The 20,408-nt window shown below is 40.4% G+C and overlaps 1 protein-coding gene across 4 annotated transcripts in view; it reads right to left on the bottom strand.

The window, feature by feature from the left end:
- Positions 1 to 20,408, bottom strand: part of arhgap21a (Rho GTPase activating protein 21a) — a 102,490-nt gene that overhangs the window by 55,935 nt on the left and 26,147 nt on the right. For 3 of the 4 annotated variants that reach the window (XM_085419093.1, XM_085419095.1, XM_085419094.1), the window contains exon 1: positions 12 to 553. The exons of the other annotated variant lie outside the window; for it this stretch is intronic. In XM_085419093.1, coding sequence (XP_085275219.1) covers positions 12 to 323 — 312 coding nt within the window. In that variant the 5' untranslated portion in view covers positions 324 to 553. Of the gene's footprint in view, positions 1 to 11; positions 554 to 20,408 lie in introns of those variants that run through there. 4 annotated transcript variants of the gene reach the window in all.

Genomic DNA, 20,408 nt, shown 5'->3' with positions numbered 1-20,408 from the left:
CCACTCCTTACCCGAGATCGGACGCAGTTCTTCCTGGAGGCTTCTCGAAGCCGAGCCCAGGACACGTTGCGGTTGGGACTGGTGAGCCCCAGTTCCACTTCGCCCCAGTAGGCTCTGGCCAAAAGCTGGAACCAAAGACAGTATGGCTCTGACAAGCAGCCATCCACACCCGCTAGTCGAGCCCAAGGGCATCCTCCGGAAGATGGGGAAGGAGAGAGAGAACAACAACCCTGGGATTTCACATCCACATCCCGTAGATCAGGGTGATCCTTCAGGTGAGCTGGCTTACAGCCTGGAGGGAGCCCGTTCCTCTGGGCCAGCATGGCATAGCCAAGACCGAATAGATGAAAACTGCCTTCAAAAAATGCCCCTGTTTGTGTGTCTTTTCTTCTGGATATTCTACTTCAAGTTTCTGGCAAAGCTCATTTTGCTCTCTTCCTCGGTCTGTTCTGGTCTCAGTCTGGGGAAACAAGGCTGTTCCTATAAGCGTCCAAGAGATACATGATGTTTCCAGTCAGCCGAGAGGAGAGCACAGCGGCTGAGCGCACTGCAGAGAGCCCAGGCCGACTAACTGACGCACCCACCCACTTACCACACAAAACTCTCCTTGAAGTATGCACACACACACAGACACACACACACTTTCAGGCAGCCTGAAGTGAATTCTCCTCCTTTCCAGTCCCCTTCATCTCTCTCTCTCTCACTCTTCTCTCCCACAGCAAACCCCCTTAAAACTTTTAGTTGTGCGCTTGCCAACTCGCGCATGCACCAACACGTGCCGAGGGCAATCAATAAATCATAAGAACAAATAAAAGGAGAAAACAAAAGGCGCACACAAGTCAAAGGAAAGAAAAAATGTTCTCAAATTTAAAGTTTCTGAAAGTTTTTCAAGTTATCTGACAGGAAAAATGAACAACTTCATCTTTGGAAGGAGGCAAGTGGGCCTAAGGCAGATAAGGAAATATATATAGTCCAGAGAAATCTATAACCCACAAAAATGTACTAATAATAATCCACCCACCTTTACATGCCTGCAGCTCATCTGGCAACTACAAAGAGCTGATGCCTGGGTGGCACACACGGTGGTCGGAGAGAATACCAGAAGTTGCACAAACACACGGTGACTGCTGCATATTTCCCCTTTATTTATTTGCTTATTTAACAGAAACCATACAGTTAAGCAGAGCTACAAAGCGAACGTTAATCTGCAGCATGTCCCTGTTAGGCTTCTGGCCACATTTTGCCTACAATCTGGCTGAGTTAGCAGCTGTTGTCCAAAGCCAAAAGACAGATGCCGGAATAAAGTTAATAGAGTTTAAGATTTTCAGGGATTGTTCATACACAGCCAAGACTAAGAAAAAAACCTGTCTGAACCACAGTGTTTACTGCAGTCTTAAGCCTAAGCCTTAGGCTCAGTGTTTACTAGTACAAGTGCTGACCATCTTTAATAAGAGCATCCACTGTTACAACAGGAAATAATAGGAGGTGATGTGTGAAAGTATAACAGGTGTCTTTAGAAAACCTTTTTAATGTGGTGTTTCTGTTGCTACTATTCCATGAATAAAGAAACAGAACCTGAGGAAACAGAGTGAGCAAGTGTCATTTCTAAAATTCCCTTTTATCTGACTTCTCCGACTGCTGAAATAATCAGATGAACTTTAGAATTAATTTATATACTGAACAAAAAGCATGGATCTCTTTCCCATCTGTTATTATATAGCTTTCAACTCATTCCAGGAAATGGGCAGCAAGAGGTTTGTGGGATTCTTAGATCACTTTACAGCGTTAGCATTGTAGCTGCTTCCTCCTGAAAAGTGTGGGGAAAGACAGCAGGGGAATTAGATGCACTCAGATTAGACTGGAATTCAACCAGGGACTGTCGGGTAGTCTCGTAATCCATTATTACTTCACGTGACGTCTTGGAAGTAGCAAGTCATTGAGAACATCTGTGAGGCACCTTTAGCACAATAAATAAAGGCGTGCAGACAAAACAAATCCCACAAAAACACAATTTGAGGTCTTACATGTCACAGAAGGTTATCTACCTTCACCTGTGACGTCTTCTGCATGCACACTCTGGTATTTTAAACTCTGTCTGCAGACACGAGGGGACACAACTGGTACAAGAACCACTAACTGCATTTGAGCTTTTCAACATTAGTTGCGTTCCATAAAACCCCCAAATAACCTTGAGCATGACAGCGATACCCCGCCTCTTTGCCCAGAACAATTTGTTCTCAATTAGACCCTCAAACTCTGCAACCCTACAGCCAACGCCTTCATACGTCCCCAAGGGAACACCTCTCAAATCCTTCCACCTCTCAAGCTCCACAGAGGCTCAGCAACTGCCTTTTATTTTAGGAGCAGTGAGATGTCTGGGATGACCTCAGCTCTCATACCTTTTAGTAAATCTCTCCGGAAGAGAGCACGGCCCAAACATCAACTTAATATTTAATCACATTTTTCATCCAAGCACTCTCTGGAGCATTTGTGCCGCTTTAACAGCAACTTCAGGATTCCGATGTTCAATGGGTGCGCTTTACACAAAGTGGTGCCATCTTTAATAGCCCGGCGTGTCTCCAGAGTGAGGCATTATGACTGGACAAATTAGCAGTTCACTTCTAGCAACAGCTAATGCATATCAGTGAACAGCCGGCGTGGTGTGTAAAGTCGTTTAGAATGAGAGAGAAAATGTAAATACAGGCCTATTTTGATTCTGAGGAATATTTGCCATCCGAGACAGCAGCGACCATGAAAACAACATCAGGAACCCAGTCGTGGAATGTTCCTTCTCCGCGTTTGGTTATGAGCATCTTGTTACCACATTCACTCGGCTCGATATAGCATGTGGTATGCTGTATGGAAAAGACGGCAGAAATAGAAGTCGCCAAACACAGGCAGCTGAGACACTTGACTTGAGGAAGCCAAAACAAGGATTAAGTCTCACAAGAATGGTTATGTACAAGATGCATACAGTGTGTTACACACATGGGGGGTAAGTCATGAGGTACCGCTTGTGTCTCAAGGCAAACAAGACTTCTTACCTCTATTAATGCATTTAAGGATGTTATAGGGTTTCAAACCACATCATATGTATCGGAATTCCTGTAAATCTAAAACACATGATAAGAAAAATGAATTTGTGTTGGCTGGGAATTACGCTTGGTGCCAAGCAAACAGAAAGAACCAGACACGCCACACAGAAATATTATGCCGTTACCCCGGCAATATACCTGACCACAACAATGCCATCCACTGGAAACGGGTGTTCTCAGTGTGATTTCATGGTTTGTGTGTGTCCGTGATCAAGAGGAACAGCAACTAGTGCTGATTTGAGGCTTGACGCTGGCTGTCCGTCTCATTTCTCCTGATGTCTTTTAATGTTACCACACACAGAAGGTGATGATTTGCCACAAACTGGACCTAAAGGGGTCATGTGTTACAGCCGTGCATGATTCACAGTTAAAAGAATAATTCTTATCTCTCCTTTACTAGGCTTTGGTGCAGCCCCTGCATTCCTCCACTGAAATAATCCATTTTAGCTGTCTAAATAACTACATAATTGTTCTCTTTGTGTGTTTTTGTGCAGTTATGGTAACAGATTCTCTTTTCCAGCCTCAGGAAGTTACTTTATTTTTTTCAACTTTTGCAGAGTTTAGCAGTTGAGTTGAAATCGGTGAATGTGAGTGTAAAAATAGGATGTCATGTTTAAGGATATTATTAAGTATACATGGCAACTTTCATACATCTTAATAATTACAACAGTGTCCTTTTACATGCTTTCTTTCCCATCCTGTTCATTTTGATCAGCACTTGCTTTGCTTTTTTTTGTTTTCTTTTTGTTTTGGATGTTAGTTTGTTTTTTGCAAACAATTTCTACATGGATGGTCCAAAAATTAATTAATTGATTAATTGTCTTGGTGCTGGTTTAGCTCATTGCGTGGAGTAGGCAACCACATGCCATACGACTGAGAGTGGCCAGCCCAGGTTCGAATCAGACCTACGGCCCTTTACCGCATCTCTGCCCTCACCTTTCTATCCTTTCTAAACTGTGTCTATCAAATAAAGCTGAAATAAAATCAACTTCATCTTTCTAGCACTTTTTTGCGTCTTGAGCTATGAAAACTGTTTGTTTATCATTTCCTTTGACTTTCTTTGATGTTAAAAATCATCATTTTCTTCACATTGGACTTAAAAGGGATCTGATATGCAAATTTCTAGCTAAATGTTTTTATTGAACTCAGTTCAAGTAGCTTTACATGATTTATAGTTACAGTTATAAATACTTACCGTGAACCTCAGTGCAAGCTGTTTTAGTTCCTCTCCCTTTTATCAAACTTTTGTTTGACTGTCTCCCACTTGCAAACAAAACGTCTTAACGGTAGGTGGGTGGGGTTTCTAAGGTCACGCCCAGAGCTGTGTGACTGACTCGACCACAGAGAATATCTGCCTTTATTGTCTTCATGCAGAGCCAAGAGTATAATAAACGGCCTCCTCAAAATGAGTGTTTACTGTCTCACAGGGATTATTTGCACATACACCTAACTCAGCATTTGAAATTTTGGTTATCTTCAATATGAGCGTGCAGCATTATAATCAAATATTTGACAGAAAATAAGGAAGACCATAATAGGTACAACTTTTTATATGGATATAAAAGTTTGACACAGGAGTAGTAAAAACTTTAAAAAGTACTGAGTTGTGGATTTGGCTTTGGGTTTTTTTTTTATTATTATTAGGGGAAATTGGATTGTAGGCTGAAATATTCACAGCTTCTGGGATAATTCAGGGCATATTAGTGAATTACCATAATTGCTGCAAGGACTGTGTCTACAGAGACATTTCATGGCAACATTCATCGGGCGGCCAACCAAAGAAAAAATCTATTCAGAAAAAAAAAACTAATTCAGTGTTTTCCATGTTTGTGTAGTTGTAACTTAACTGTATAAAATACACTAAGCTCAAACCTTTGCAGTCTAATACTACAAAAAAAAAAAAAACCATTAATGCTACAAGGCCTTAAAGACTCAAGTCTTTCTCAGGCTTTTGTGTAGCACACAGCCTATGTTTTTGTTAGTTTATAAAGAAAGTGAAATAAAATAAATGTCATTAACTTTAAATAAAAAACACTAAATAAACTTCATAAAATGTCATGAAATCTGAAAAACTGTCAACCTTATCGTGTCTTTCAGACAGCCAAAAAACCAAAAGTATTCAGTTTATTAAACAGAGAAGAGCTGCAACAGGTTAATGGGGCGCTGCCCATGTTCAAACACATAATAAAACAGCTCTTTAACACCAACCACGAAAATACTTTGAAGAAATTTATGAGACAACACAAATGTGTAAATTGTCCAATGCTGTCAACCCAAGAAAAGCAGTAACAACAACTCGAGCCTGGACCAGCTGAGAGAAACAACCTGAGGCCAGTCACGGATGGTTGTGAAATTCTATCAGTGGGTGTGGAGGGTGGCACTGTGAAAAACTGACCATCAGACAGAGGGTTTACTGATTGTTGCTGGTCACTGCCCTTGTTGTTGCCTAAACCCAACACACTGCAGTTTGGACTTGCAGAGTTGTTGCCCATTCATGAACTCCATGCATCCATCCATTACACAGAAAAAAAGACTAGTTCTGGTCATATTTTTAACCAGTCTGGTGTTGTTGCTTAATCTAAAACCCGTTCTGAAACAAAACAAAAGGCTAGTCCTAAAATTGGTACCATGAAACTAATGAGTAAGTATATTTTGTCCATTTTGGTTATCCACCCATGAAAACTGCTATGACTTCTATAGAGTTTGAAATGTTTGGTTCAAAGATCTTTCCACAGTCATATCCTCTAAAAATAAATAAATAAATAATAACTCTGCATTGTTGTGGCACACTTGTGACATGTTAGTGTCAGAGTTCACTCTGGATTGTATTTTGACAGATTTTGACAGCTGTAGTCGTCTATAGCTTTGCATGTTTGCAGAGTACCATCTAATCTAATCATCTAATGCCATCTTGGGCTGGTTCTCAAAAAGCACCAAAACTGGATCTAGTGCTGGTGTTGTGTTGCTGAGAAGACTGGCACAAGATGTTACGACTAAAGCAAGAGCTTTGCTGTTATTTTGACAACTGTGAGCGGCGTTAAGCCCAGTCTCTGCTACATAATGCTCAGCTCTACACATTCCTGAAATGCTGCGGTGTTCTAAAAGGACAAAAACTGGCTCACCATTGGCAGTGGCACCATACTGGTGAAAATTAGGTACTGGAGTCTCCCCTGCTGATAATTCTACAAATGGCCTTGTGGTGTCACACAACATCACTTGTAAGGCCAAAGACAACTTAAAGACTGCAGCTGTGGTGAAATAAAGGCATAGATGAAGAAACAACCAAGCGTTTTAGGGACTAGTGTGGGATTTTTAAAGACCACTTATGAGTCTTTAAGATGAAATCACATTAGTGACATGCTTATACACTAGACCAGACCAGATCAAGTCCAGTTTGGATTTCTGGATTTGGATAGCCTAAAACAAGCTGGAGCTCGTCCTGTTCTTTTACTTGTAAAGGAATAAGCTAGCTCTTACAACAGAAATATCCTCAAAATCTAACAGCCAAAGTTGTGTTTCGTCAGTTGTTAAACTCATATCAGATGTTTATATTTCTAAGGGACACAACACAATGGAAACGAATTGCTGCTTCATTTTAATCCACTCAAATCTTGGAGTCTCGGATTTATTAGATGATTATCTGCAGCTCTTATTTGTATAACAAAGGAGAAAAGGCCTGTGGTCTGTGCGCAGCTGACAGGATCTCTGGATGGGGATTAAAGACACAAGGCACCGACCAGGCTCCAAAAACTACAATAAGTAATTTTGAAGTCTCCAATTAGTGTGTGTATGTGTGCGTGTTACCCATTATGTATCTGTGGCTGTGAATGTGTGTGTTTTTGTGTCTGTGTGTGGTGCAGAGAGCCAGAAAAAAAGAGAAAGTCTTGCAGGAGGATTAGGCTCGATTCAGGGGTAGCTTTTCAAGACTCCTGGCAGGTGTAAGATCTAATCTGGACATGCTGCATCTGGGATCCGCGCGGTATGGCTTACTGTAACAAAGGACTGGCTAATGAGGGACAGGGGACAGACTGCACCCACACTGTTGCACACCCATAAAGCCCTTCTTCATAATGCTCTCAGAGGGGTACAGAAGGGGTATGAACCCTGCAAGTTACTACTGTGGGGAAGTAACAGGCTGCTGAGCTGATCAGGCAGATATCCAAGCAGACTGAGCTTGTTTTAAGCTCAGTTAAGTACCCAAATCTGAGTGTATGAGGCCATGATTGTTTATAAGGGGTTATAATATAATTTTAGTGCACTCTATCTGCCAGGGAGGACAGAGTTTGGGTGTACATGCACAACCAGCCTCTTTCTCCTGGAGGGAAGGGATAGTAAATAAAGACAAAGCAAGAAAGTCAGGGAAGCTGTTGCAGTTAGAAATAGTATAAACAGTGTCTTTAAAGCAGTAAAAATCAGAAATACTTTAGTGAGTTAAATAAGAACATACAATAGGAGAAGCTTGCACAAAAACATAAATAAGCGTCTTTTTATTGCTTAAGTTTGTGTTCACATACATCAATAGATGCATCTTGTTAATCTTTGTTTCCTTGTTTGCCATGGTAACGCCTCACTTCTACCTACTTCCTATCAAAAAACATTACGTGTGAATTTGAGCTTACTGACATGATAAATACCTGGCAATTCATGTCCATGACTGCTAAAAAGCTGATACATTTGCAATCGATTTTCAAAAGTCAAAAGCCTCAAGCTAAAAAATCCTCTACCAACACAACAGCGGACTTTTCTCCTGCATGCTTTGGTCATGAGGAGGATGTTAGCACAAGCTTTCTTTCTTTTCATGTTAAAAAGCATCCAACTCAAACATAAGCCATGATGCAACATCTCAAAATCTACCAGTCCAAGTCCCTGTGAGTCATGCCCACGACATATTTATGAACCAGTGCATTGCTTCTCTTCCACTGGCAAAAACAATTATCAAAATCCACAGTTTGCTATGGAGACCATCTGTGTGGAGCAGAGAAGAAATTGCATGACAGCCTCAAACTTCCAGGAAAGAAAAAAAAAAACAGGGGATTTCCTTCAGGTCGGCTGCAGTGAGAAGTATGTGTTGGACACTCACGGAAAAACTAACAGTTGAAGACAAAAGCCTGGGTCCAGGAGGAGGAGGAGGAGGGTGGCAGGGGTGTGGGTGGGGGGGTTTGCATAAGCTTGGTGTATTAGCAAGCTCCCCTGTGAAGGAGCCCTGCCTGATCTGGACAATTGTCCCCAGGCACCTTCAGACAAATGCTTCTGCCAATCAAGCATTCAGTAGTCTGCACATTCACTCCTCAGCAGCTGCTCTCACACAGAAAGAAAAGCAGCAAATATGTTTCTGATGACAGCCCGACCCACACCTCTCGAATGAAAAAGAAAAATCGCTGCCGATGTTTAATTATTACATCTCTCCTTCTCACTCAGGCAGTTTCCCTCAGGGAGAAACCATATGGTTCAGAAGAGGTGAGATGACAAAGAGGCCCAGATCATCTCAGAGCGTTAATGAAGACACAGCAATGCTCCTGTCGGACTGACAGAGATGTGCGATAAACCTTTGTTTGAAGTCCACCTCACTGGGTCAACATGCATCATCTTACCCGCCGCCGCTACTATGCAAACAAAGCAGGTCTGACATGGCCCTGCTTAACTCTCAGACATCTCAGACTTATGTCCCTATTTTTGGCTCTTCTGAATTCCATGTTTGTAAATGATTATGTAACCTCAAGCGTGTAAGACACAATCAAGCTATATACTTTTTATTTTTTAGGAAAATCAGGGCAATCAGGATATGTGTTTCAGTCATGTCACTTGGTTGCATTAAAAGCTATAAAGCAATAAAGACAAGCAGATGGGTAGACCACTGGGTGTTTTCCACTGGGTTTGTGGAGCTCACCAGTTAAAGGGACTGGAACGAGAAGGTTGACTGGTTATAACTTAATAATTTATCAGACAGGCACACAGTAATCACTACAAGCTTCACACAAAATGCAGAAGGACACACATATCTACCAATTAGACACAGCTGAAACAGACAATGTGTGCCTCAAGCTCTCTTCTGAGCCTCTTAGCTCCAGCTGAAAGTCATACACAACACCGCAATAATAAGATCCCAGAAAGTAACAATCTACAGATTCTGACAACCCTGTTTTTGTGTTGCATTATCATAAAGATTTTAAGGCTGACTACCTGCAAAGAATAAAAGAGTGGGTTTCTCAACTCTTGACACTATACTATTGCTTTTTTCAGTCTAGGACTATCCAGATTTACAGAATACGAGTTGAGCACCAAGGTGATGATCTTAACGAGTTGGGATAATAACAAAAAAGCGTTAAAATGATCAGACAGATCAGCTGTTTCAAGCAACATGGGACCCGTTGGCTAGCCTCTGTGGACACTGGTCAATTTTTCAAGACTTCCTGTGTAGCCAAAAACTATTAATGGGCTAATAAAGAGCTAAACCATCATAAGTTTTCATTTGTGCAAAGAAAATCTACTCAAATCCAAGTGTTGAACAGAACTCATACTACTCGAGGACTTCAGACAGAAAGCAAAAAGCTTCCAGTTGCAGATGAATGTGCAGAATTTGTTTGCAGTGATAAATAATCATGCAGAGTCGCTAAACATTCGCAAGTTGCAGCTGTTCAAATTGCTTGCAAAAAATCCATAACATGCAGCTGACATTTGCTTCTAAAGAACTAAAAAGTGAATTGTGAGAAGACTGGATGTTTATTCACAGTCAACCCAGTTTGTCCTGTTATTCCTTAACAACGACCGTTCTGTCACTGATTTTGGGACAGATGGTCCTCAAACCACGTGATTCTCAAAATTCCTTAAAATAAATAAATAAATACCTACACAAAATTATTGGTGACTTTAAACTCTCTTCCAATGTCACCTGGGATTTCTACTAACCCCCCGTGACCCACTGGAGGGCAAAGAGGATATAGATTATGGATGGATAATGCAGAATAATGCACCACTTCACACATATCTGCTTTGTTCCATTTCCAGTACAACTGCAACCAGTACTGATGAACCTGACATGAAGAAATCTCATTGAAGCAATATATTTTTAACCATGTAGCATGGCAATGGTGTGAATGACTCTACAGCAGTAGCAGATGCTACCAGGGATTAACTGTGGGAGCAGTTTGATGTGACTGGGTCAGATTTAACACATCATACACAGGATTTGTGATTAAATGTGGTTCTATAGGGTCTGTTTAGGCTTCAGAAACCAAAAAAACCCGATGAAAATGAAACAGGATTCACTGTACATAAGATACCACTATTCATCCAGAATGCCATAAACCACCACATGTGGAAACTGAGCGCAGACATCATCAATCAGTCACTGGCACGTGCGGACAAACACCTGAGTCAGAAATGTGGGAATATGGTACATAGGCTAAGCTGTCCACCCTGAATGTAAACTCTGGCTTTGGAGCTGTCTGAAAGGCTCCTTTGAGAAGTTGTATTACTCCTATTTGCCACCGTGCGCTTCATAAAGAGAGCATATAGCAACGGTGTAAGCTGATCTTGGAATTCCAATAGCTGAGGTTTGAGGCTACACTGCTGGAGGGAGGATAGGAGTGGAGGGTCCACTCATTCCAGACGCATGCCTGATGGATGCATAATGATGGTGTAATGGGTGACAACACATGGAGAACAGCGCCCAGCCAGGCAGACACACTTGGCTCAGCATAAAGAAACTTCATTTAATAAAATGTTGATTCATTAAAGCAAAGATAATGTAGTGCAGGCTGTCACTGTGGTTTAACTGGTGCAGCAGGAGTTCAAGCGGCGTATAATGACACATAAACCATGTAGGATTAACAGGGGCTGATGACGGCCTGTGAGAATGGGAGCAGAATGTCCGACTTAGCACCTTTTTAAAACTACTTTAATAATTAAATGAGGGATTATTGGGATTTCAAAACCCTGTTTCACATGTGTGTTTGTCATTACTATAGGAAATGAAATAATGACTATCAACCTATAGTCACTGGCTACTTTATTAGGTATAACAATTCAAATGTTAACTGTCAAATGGCATTGGTTTGTTGGTGTCAGACAGGCTGGTCTGAGTATTTCAGAAACTGCTGAACTACCTGGATTTTCCCACAAAATCATCATTTTCACAATGGTGTGAAAAAAGAGCACCTTTGGGATATGGTGGACCAGGAGATTGGCATCATGAATGTGGAGCTGACAAATCTTCAGCAACTGTTTGAAGCTATCATATGTACAAACCAAAATCTCTCAGGAATCCTTCCAGCACCATGTTGAACTTATACAAAGAAGAACTGAGGCAATTCAAGAGGCAAACGAGGATCCAAGCTGGAATTAGAAAGGTATGCCTAACAAAGTGTGAATGTATTTAGCTAATATTATCAATTTTATGGCACAATGAAGAGCTGAAATACTTCAGAATGGATGCACGTTGAAGATTTGTTTTGTTATCGTGGCACAATTTGAGAGATTAAGCAATGTAAAAAAAATAATGTGCAGCACTAACCAACCAAATTACCATTTTAATCACTATTCATATGAGCCCAGAATTGATTGGAACTGATTGGTGCATACCTAATTCAGACCATCCTTACTAAGTAACATCAAGTAACATCAAATCCTCACATCCAAAGACACTAGAGCCAGAGAATATTTTACTTTTTTATTTGTTAAAATCACTACAACAAATACTGGTAACTGAAAAGTTGCCAAATAGTTTTTCTTGTTGATTGGCTAATTGATAAATTTGATATTCTTTTCAGCTCTAATCACATGCTTTACATTTAATCTACAACTCATCTGTTATTTAATTTAGAGCAAATCATATCATGTGATGCCATCAAAACAACACTTAACTGCTACAGGAAGACGATTAGTGAATGATTGGAGAAGACAACCATTAATAAAAAGACAAGGCAGAATGAAGCGCGCGATCACCTGTCACTGCACCACTCAGTAAATACCCAGCCTGTCATATCTTGCATCCAGCCCCGGCTATTCTAGGCGACTGGTGAAATATTCAAAGCTGCCATTCAAAATTCATAAGCTACTGGAGAGATGCTATCAAGCTCTAAAAATACCCTTTACTACATAACAGAATATGAAATATTCATCTTGATATGAACACTTTCAGCTTGTCTGGCAATGTCTCATGTTTACTTCTGTCACGTGCAGCACATTGCTGAAAGCAGCAGTAAATATTCTCTTGATTGCAATTATTACTGCTGAGAGTCATCTACTTTAGAGAGGACTGACACACAGCTCTGCAGAACAGGAGTGAGCCTGCTTTCAGGATTGTATCACTACTTTTCAGGCTTTTGGCTTCCTAATATGAATTTTTCATGTTTTCTTTGAAATGTAACCAACTATGACATGTTTAACATGTAGTTACAAATACAATTTCAATTCACTTGCTAAAGGAGGATCGTCAAAGTGGCCTGCTAAAGGTTTGATCCAGCCCACTGGATGGGTTTGTAAAATGTGAAAATTAGTCATTAATTCCAATTTTATAAAATAAAATGCCTCACTGTTCCTGCTGCGAGGACTGTATAGCCCGAGGCTCCATTGCAGGAAGTCTGCAGGTTCAGATGGGTGCAAAATGACTCTCAGGTAGCAGCAACCAGTAGAGCAATGAAGAGCCAAAACTGTCAGCCAACTGACAGCAGAAACCATTGGTGATTGGAGACTAAGACAGCTTTCCATAGGTTCACCTACATGGCGCTAGACAGACCACATTGACTAAAGGTTGAATTTCCATAATTTTGGCTTCAGCTGAGACGGTGAGTTCGGGCTGTTAGGGTGGGGTGAAAGCATACCTCTGTAAAGTAAAGGTGTGTGCTTGAATTATAACACCAGGCAAAATGAGAACTTTATAACAGAAATTAGTTCATTTTATCTCAATTATCGTGTTTTCATAATCACTGGAAACCAAAATCACACTTGAGATTTAAATAATATTAATACCCAGCCCTGATGCCCTGTAATTTTAGTAATTTAACATTGAATTCATTACATAATAATGAAAATAACAGCTGAGGGCCTTCTTTTCACTAATAGATGAGTCCTGGTAACAAAACATTTATGGGTATTTGGCTAATGCTAACGCCAACATATAAAAGATAATCTGTAATGCATTTCTGCATTTAGTGGACTGTAACAGATCTGGTATGTGACAGATCTGGTACTGGTTATGACAAGAGGCACTCTGCACTCGAGCCAACACTGATGAGGGCTGTGGGACACGCCCTTTAAAACACACACACACAGTGCTGGTCTGACCAAGAGCTGTAAATTACACCACTATTAAGACCCAGGAAGCGAGGGACTGTGTGATGGAGAATAGTGAGACAGAATATGAGAGAAACAGAGAGGAAGAGTTAAAGAAAATGAGCACTCTGAGTGTGGAAGCCCAGAGTGTGTGAGAAAGGAATGATGGTCCTTGGAAAACACCATGGTGCTTTCCCTGCATACACATGGCCTGACTTGGAGAACATACAGTACTGCAGATCTCCCCTCCTCCTTCATCCACTTCCTTTCATCCCTCATTTTTCTGCCAACGGGCGTGTCCTCTAAACTCCCCCTCTTCTCCCGACGCCCTTTGCTGCACTTCATCAGACCGCCGAGTTTAGCCGCAGAAGCTTCATCAGTTTAAACGTTGACATGCATGCCCAGCAAGTCACTCAGTGACATCATGTTGCATTCAATCAAAATGACCGCTCTGCAAAACCACAGTTGTTGCATAGTAACAGTCCGACACAGCACATGAGCCTGTGCCATTATGAAGATGTGATGTAATATGTAAAAATAAAACAAAAAAACAAACAAACAGGATCTCTGGGACAGAATTAAACTGTCTAATTTCAGCTTTATGAGAAAACATATATGTATTAATAGCTGATTGGGTTCGGGTATTACTTCTCAGCTCGCTGGATGGCATATGATCCGGGTCTGATTTATGATGGATCAACATTAAAGCAACAAATATTCCAGATTCAATTATATAATCAAATATTAAAACAAATTCAGTATTTGATGGTGAAAATGAATAATCGACTGTGGGAAAAAGCAGCAGCACCAGCAGCTTTTTGTCTCCTTAATGGCACAAGACGTAAAGCTGCATCAGGACCAGAAACATTGTTAGACAAAGCGCTGCTGGGGTTAATTGATCACTTTGTATTTGCATTACCACATATGTTGTTGCAAATTAGGAACAGCCACATGGCAATGGTTTATGTTTGATGTGTTGGTCACAGGTTGTGTGAACCCAAAGAGCATTGCATGCCAGCAGTTGTGAAGTCTATGAATTTGACAGGCTGGATAAACTGCCTCCTGCTAGGAGGGAGAAAGCAGGAGAGAACAGACTGAATTAACCTAGTGTCATTTGGAAATATAAATGGAGTGATATGAGCTGAACAACTGGAAGTGAATGAGCAGCATTAAGTCATAACATCTGTCTGGTTCTTTTGTTTTTTACTGCACTCTTTTAGGCCAGTCTGTCAGATAAGTGGAAGGAAGTGGGCGGATGGATGAATGGATGTAGTAGTTTTGTATCTCCTAGGGATTTATGCCAGTGTTTTGAAAGATCAAATGTGATTTTGTCTGATTTTGCCATGACTTTAATCACAGGTGGAAGTCAGGACTTACTTCTCGCTGTGTCGTTCCAGAAAAGATCGGAATGAGGATGTGACGGAAGCGGCAGTGAAAAACAGAGGGAACAGTTCAGAAACTGGATGTTCCAAGTTAGTGTCTTCGGAAGAAAAAGGAGGGCCAGGAGACATCAGTGAGATAAGGCCATGAATTCAGGGTGAAATAAGGGATTGCAGATAAACTAAGAGCCCCAAGAGATGATGGACTCAACTGAAAAATGGTCTGGACCGTGCATAGCTGTTGCTAACGTCAGCCAGCACTGCCGCTCAGGGTGGAGTTCATGAGGGTTCGTGTGACCTGCTGCAGAAAGAGAGACAGACATTGGATTTGTACGGGGCGGGGCAGGTGTGGCCGAACAGTAATGTCCTGTATTAGCTGTGGAGACAAGAATGTTGTCTTTCAGCTGAGCGCTGACGTCACCTGGAGGAGAACAGTTCCCTGACTGATGCTGTTTGATGTCCGTCTGGGTTTTAACAAGCGCATTTGAATTATTGACCAACATCTAGCATCCGTTCGAGTCTAAAGGCTGCCTCGTTTCATTCAAAGAAGGACCATCACACAAATACTGAATCAAAGCATTCTTTTAATGCAGAGTATTTACACAAACAGCATCCATGTATTCAGCTGACATCACAGGCTCTCTGCAGCTACACAGGTCCCTGCTTTTCTTAGACCTGTTCTATTCTGCTCTCTGTGAGTCTATCCAACAAAACCCAGTTATGTAATAAGGACCTAGGCCAGCTGAGCTGAAGAAAAGACTATTTAGCTTTCCACCTCCCTCCCTACAGCACGGAGCAGCTCAAGCCATTATTCACTGGAATGTTTTCCTCCCATGTTTGTCCAGAAGGACAAAAGCTCTGAAGCCACACAGTCGACAAATCAGCACCACGTATGTTTGTGTGACTGTACTTTTTAAATCTGGAGTAAATGAGACCACTCTGACTGATGAGTAACCTTTTACAGGAACCACTTAAACAATAGCTTTTCTTAGACATGTTTAAACACTTTTAATCTGTAATGCCTTGCGCATCAAACATGTCCAGAGTCTATAATAATGAGTTATGTGGGCAAATCCCCCAAGAACTTGGAAGGGTTTTTTTGTTAGTTTGTTCTTTATATCAAAATTAATATCATAGTTTCAACAAAAATTGGGTTATTTTAATGTCAAGGATGTAGAGGATCAGAATAGGAATGACACTAGGAAACAATAAGAGATCTTTCTAATAAACTCAGAAAACATGCCAGTACTTGGTTTTCTGAAGCACTGCAGGTACTGTAAGCAGTGTACATACGTAGGATACAATTCTTCCGGAACCGATAAAGGCAGCAGACACCTACAAGTGTTAAGTCTTACCTGCTGAAGAAGAAGAAGCAGAAGATTGCCAGCAAAATGGAAAGTTGGTGACTAGTGCAGTAAAAATTTGGTGTGGAAGTACTTTACATCCTTCTCCATGTTACCATTTTGCTTAAGAACAACTAGCATTGGCTCACAGACAGTAGAAAACACGGAGGTGGCTACTTTGATGTCATCTATTTCTTACTGAAGTCCCATTTTGAAGCCTTAAGATAAGAACTTCTGTAATCCCCATCACCATTTTAATTCAAATTTACCTAAAATGAGTGAGTGGGCTTATCATGAAAGTGTTTACGGAGGTAAAGACAGAAAGTCGTTTTCCCGCAGACTTCTAAAGGACCCGGAACAATTTTTGCAACCACAGCTATCGCCATCTGGTGGCCTCCATGTGAAATGCAGGTTAAAGACACTTTTTTTTTTCTGACCCAGATGAAAATGTTTTATACTATTCGTGCACAAGATAAAATGTTTGCAAATAAAAGGTTATGCTCATGCAACGACCTTTTTAATAACATTATGTAGACTACTTGGCAACCATCCTACGATTTCAGTCAATGTTAACATTTCAAATAAACTGTCTAATGCCACTATGTTGGGGATTTAAAATTTAAGCATATGTGATACTAATTTTGTTTTGGTAGCAAAATGAATATCAAGCATGATGCAATTCTAATTTTACTTTTAATGGCGTCAACGCTTTAGCGCGGTTGGCTCGTTGCAGCCCCACGCACGGGGCGATCCACGTTAACTCGCTAACAGAGATTTGCCACGTTAATGCAGTTATGGCGTTAACATAATTTTAATGAGATTAACGCTGACAGCACTACTTTTAATTGAATTTGGAATTATTTAAACTTATTCAACTGAACTGAATAAGTCAGTTTTTGGTACATTATCTCATTTCTACGTGCACTTTGATACAAGGCTTATCTTCTAACCGTGACTCCTTCTCTGCTAAAATAATGAATGTAGCCGTTTATGAAATAAAGGAACAACGCTGCACATTTTCTATAACAATTTGGACAAATCACACTGATCAAACAACTCAAGGTCCTGAAGAAGCTTTGTAAAATCCCTTCAACATGGCCACGTAGAGGAGCCTGGATCACAAAAGGTTTCAGGATGTTCTCTTAGCAAATTGTGGTTTGTAGCCTGTTAAGCTTGTTGCAGTTTTCTTTTGGCATAAAATGAGATGTCAGTTTTATACTCACTTTACTAAACTTTAGAGGAAAACATCCGGCTGCTCTGACAGTTGTGCTCCGAGTCCTCATCTGTTGGCTCATACTCAGATTATCTAAAGGATCTGAAGTGTGACTGCTAACTGAGGAAGAAAGTGTGGATCGACAGTAATTGTTAACATATGTGCCAGCTGCCATGCACAGTCGTAGAACTTTAAATTGAAATTTTCTGTCTCACTGTCACAAATTTCCTTACTCCCCACTTGGGGCTGTCCACACGACCTAAGCATTAATATACAATCTAAACATGAATTAAAATAAATCACTGCTTGTTACTCTGCTGCATTTTTTAGCTTTCAACTAAAGCTTATAATAGCGAACACTGCTGCCTAGTTATTTTAAAACTGCCATTTTGGTTAATTTATTTGTGAGCATCATTATTTCAGCTGCGTTCTTCTTGTGTCAACATTCTTAGCATTTACAACCAGTTCAGGGAGAGTCTCCTTTGTGCTTATTAACGATCTCCCCTCAAAGAAAACTCGGCTTGCAGCAACCATAAAATATTCAACCAAACATAGCATGCATAAATAATGTTTACAAATATATACAAATGTGCAAAAACCATTCCTGGAAAAAAGGACTAGCAGGCTAGCAGAATTAGTGGAAGGAAAACAAAACTCAAGAATATAAAAGAGGGGCCCAACAATACAAACAATTGCATGTCCACATGAATAAAAGGTGTCAAAAACTGTGACTCAGCAGCATCTATTGTTTATACTGGGATAAGGCACATGTGTGAGCTTATGTGCTACTGTAAAAGGGAAAGAGAAAGGGCTGTTGGTGCTACTGCATGTCCAGATTGAAGGCCAGATGGCTTCACAAGCAAACCACTCTGACTGCCACTTGCTTGTGCCACCACCATGGGAGGAGGGAGAGGGTTTGTGTGTATGGGTGTGTATGGGTGTGTTTGTATGTACAAGAAGAAGTCAGTGATGGTGGTTAAGTGATTAAGTATTAAATCTGTTTCTAATCTGCTGGCGGGTGATTTCTACAGGAGACAGAGAGGACTTTTGTGCAGCTTTCACACATATTAAAACTAAAGAGAAAACAGTGCCGAAAACACTGACATACACAAACACACTGAGCTTTCACTGGCATGTAAAATGGTGTAAGGTTTCAAGGTTAAGGCTAAAGGTCAAGGGTTATAGGAGAGCAGCACACAAGACACTTAGTCTTAGTGGAGACGCCAAGAGACAAAGGCACCGAGTCAAGCGAGGTGGGAAGGCTTCAGACAGTCTTTGTTTATTTCACAAACCTACAGTGTTTTGATACTTAAACAACAATTTAAACAGGTCATTGTTGTGGTAGTCTCCTGTCTGGAGGTTATTTTTTACATTAATGCAAATGCAAAAAAGCTTACTGGAAGCTTAATCCATCTAAACTGACATGAGAAAAAAAATCTAAGGTTAATCTTTGGAGGAAAAAAAAGAGGGAAAAGCAGAGAAAGTAGTTCAAAACGTAGCAATGGTACCCTTAACCTGTTTATAGTAGGAAACTGCCACGTAGTGATACTAAGAGGGCTGTGGATTGCTGTAAAAGCAAAAAGCTACAATTAAATAGCTCTCAAGGAAGAAGTGCAAAGACAAAAAAAAGGCAAAGCAGCAGGGGTTCAGCTAAATCCAGACCTCATTAATTTAGCACCTTGGACATCTAAATTGGCATGGACCAATCAAGCAGGTAAGAGTGAGACAAGACTGGCAGCAATACAGCCACAGATAACTTTAAGTAACAGTATCAGCCGTCAAAGAATACCTAACATCTACTCTGTACGCACAACAACTCCTAATCCATTTAGGAGAGCCAAGATCAGCTGCTAAACAGAGTAAACCTCGCCCAGTCAATCCCATTGACAGGAATGTTCCAACAATCACATCAGGAATAGTGGCAGGAGACACTTTATAGCCCTGCGTTGCTGCCTCAGGACTTTACTGCAATAAACTGGAAGCAAAAGCTGAAGCAGCCATTCTCCAATCAAGGGGCCAGAGAGTGAACAAGTACTGCATTACTTTATGACACAAGGTTAGATGTTCTTTTGCACCATCATAATTATTATGTTTAAATAAGGTAAGAAAACAATTATGTTCATGGTTGGAAGTGGGATGTTTTGGGTTTTTTTTAACATTCTGCATTTCTGCGTAAATGGACTTCCCTGTTTGCATCTGCCCTAATTATACAATAGCCACACGGCTTTGTCACTTGCCGGGAAAATACCACTTTTAACTCCCAAAGCCTCGTTTGCAGACAATAGCTAATGATCAAAACATCACCTTTACTCAAGCTTAAAATAAAATGTTGAATGACTGCTTTAATCACACATGGACGATTCACGCATATTTGTATAGTGACCCGACTACATAAAAAGGTCTATTTTAGGCCAGGAAAATAAAAACATTGCATGCTCTGTCCCTCAAAAAACATAACAAAGACTAATCCTAATCCCTCAGACATTTTTTAAACCACTGAAGGCGTGTGAAAATTGGGAAATATCAGTGACAAAGTTGGTAAGTTGTAGGGCTGAACGATTATGGAAAATAATCGAATTGCGATTTTTTGCCCCAATATTGCGATTGCGATGCGATATGCGATTATTTTTTAAGGTCTTTGTCTTCTGTATTATTAAACAAAGACAAGCAATACATCATATAGTATGGCCAATACTATATTACATTAATTTTAAACTGTTCTTTCCTGGAAGACAGACCTCTGTTATGATGACATGAGGTGATGCATGAATTGATGACTGACATTTTTATTTAACTTCTTCAATCACAACAGTATATTTGAACATACACAATAGTTTATTTTTAGCTTACAAACATCTGAGCATAAAGTGCTGACAAGGAACCCTGGTGTAAACATTAAAATGAAAGTCAGTACAATGTGCAGATTGCAGAAATATACATAAAAAAAAATCAGTGGCTTTACCACACTCAGTTTTTCGACATCTGTGAACTACTAGACAGTCATTCAATTAAAAAATAATATTAAATAAATAAAACTAATAAATAAAAAATACACACATCTTACTGATCTCTGCAGTCAGTAACATTACACATAAAGTGCAAACAT

This window comes from Rhamphochromis longiceps, linkage group LG9 (assembly GCF_057381845.1).
Source record: "Rhamphochromis longiceps isolate RC_006_pf linkage group LG9, R_longiceps_female_GT1.1, whole genome shotgun sequence".
Taxonomy (NCBI): Eukaryota; Metazoa; Chordata; class Actinopteri; order Cichliformes; family Cichlidae; genus Rhamphochromis; species Rhamphochromis longiceps.
This window is presented reverse-complemented; position numbering and strand designations above follow the sequence as displayed.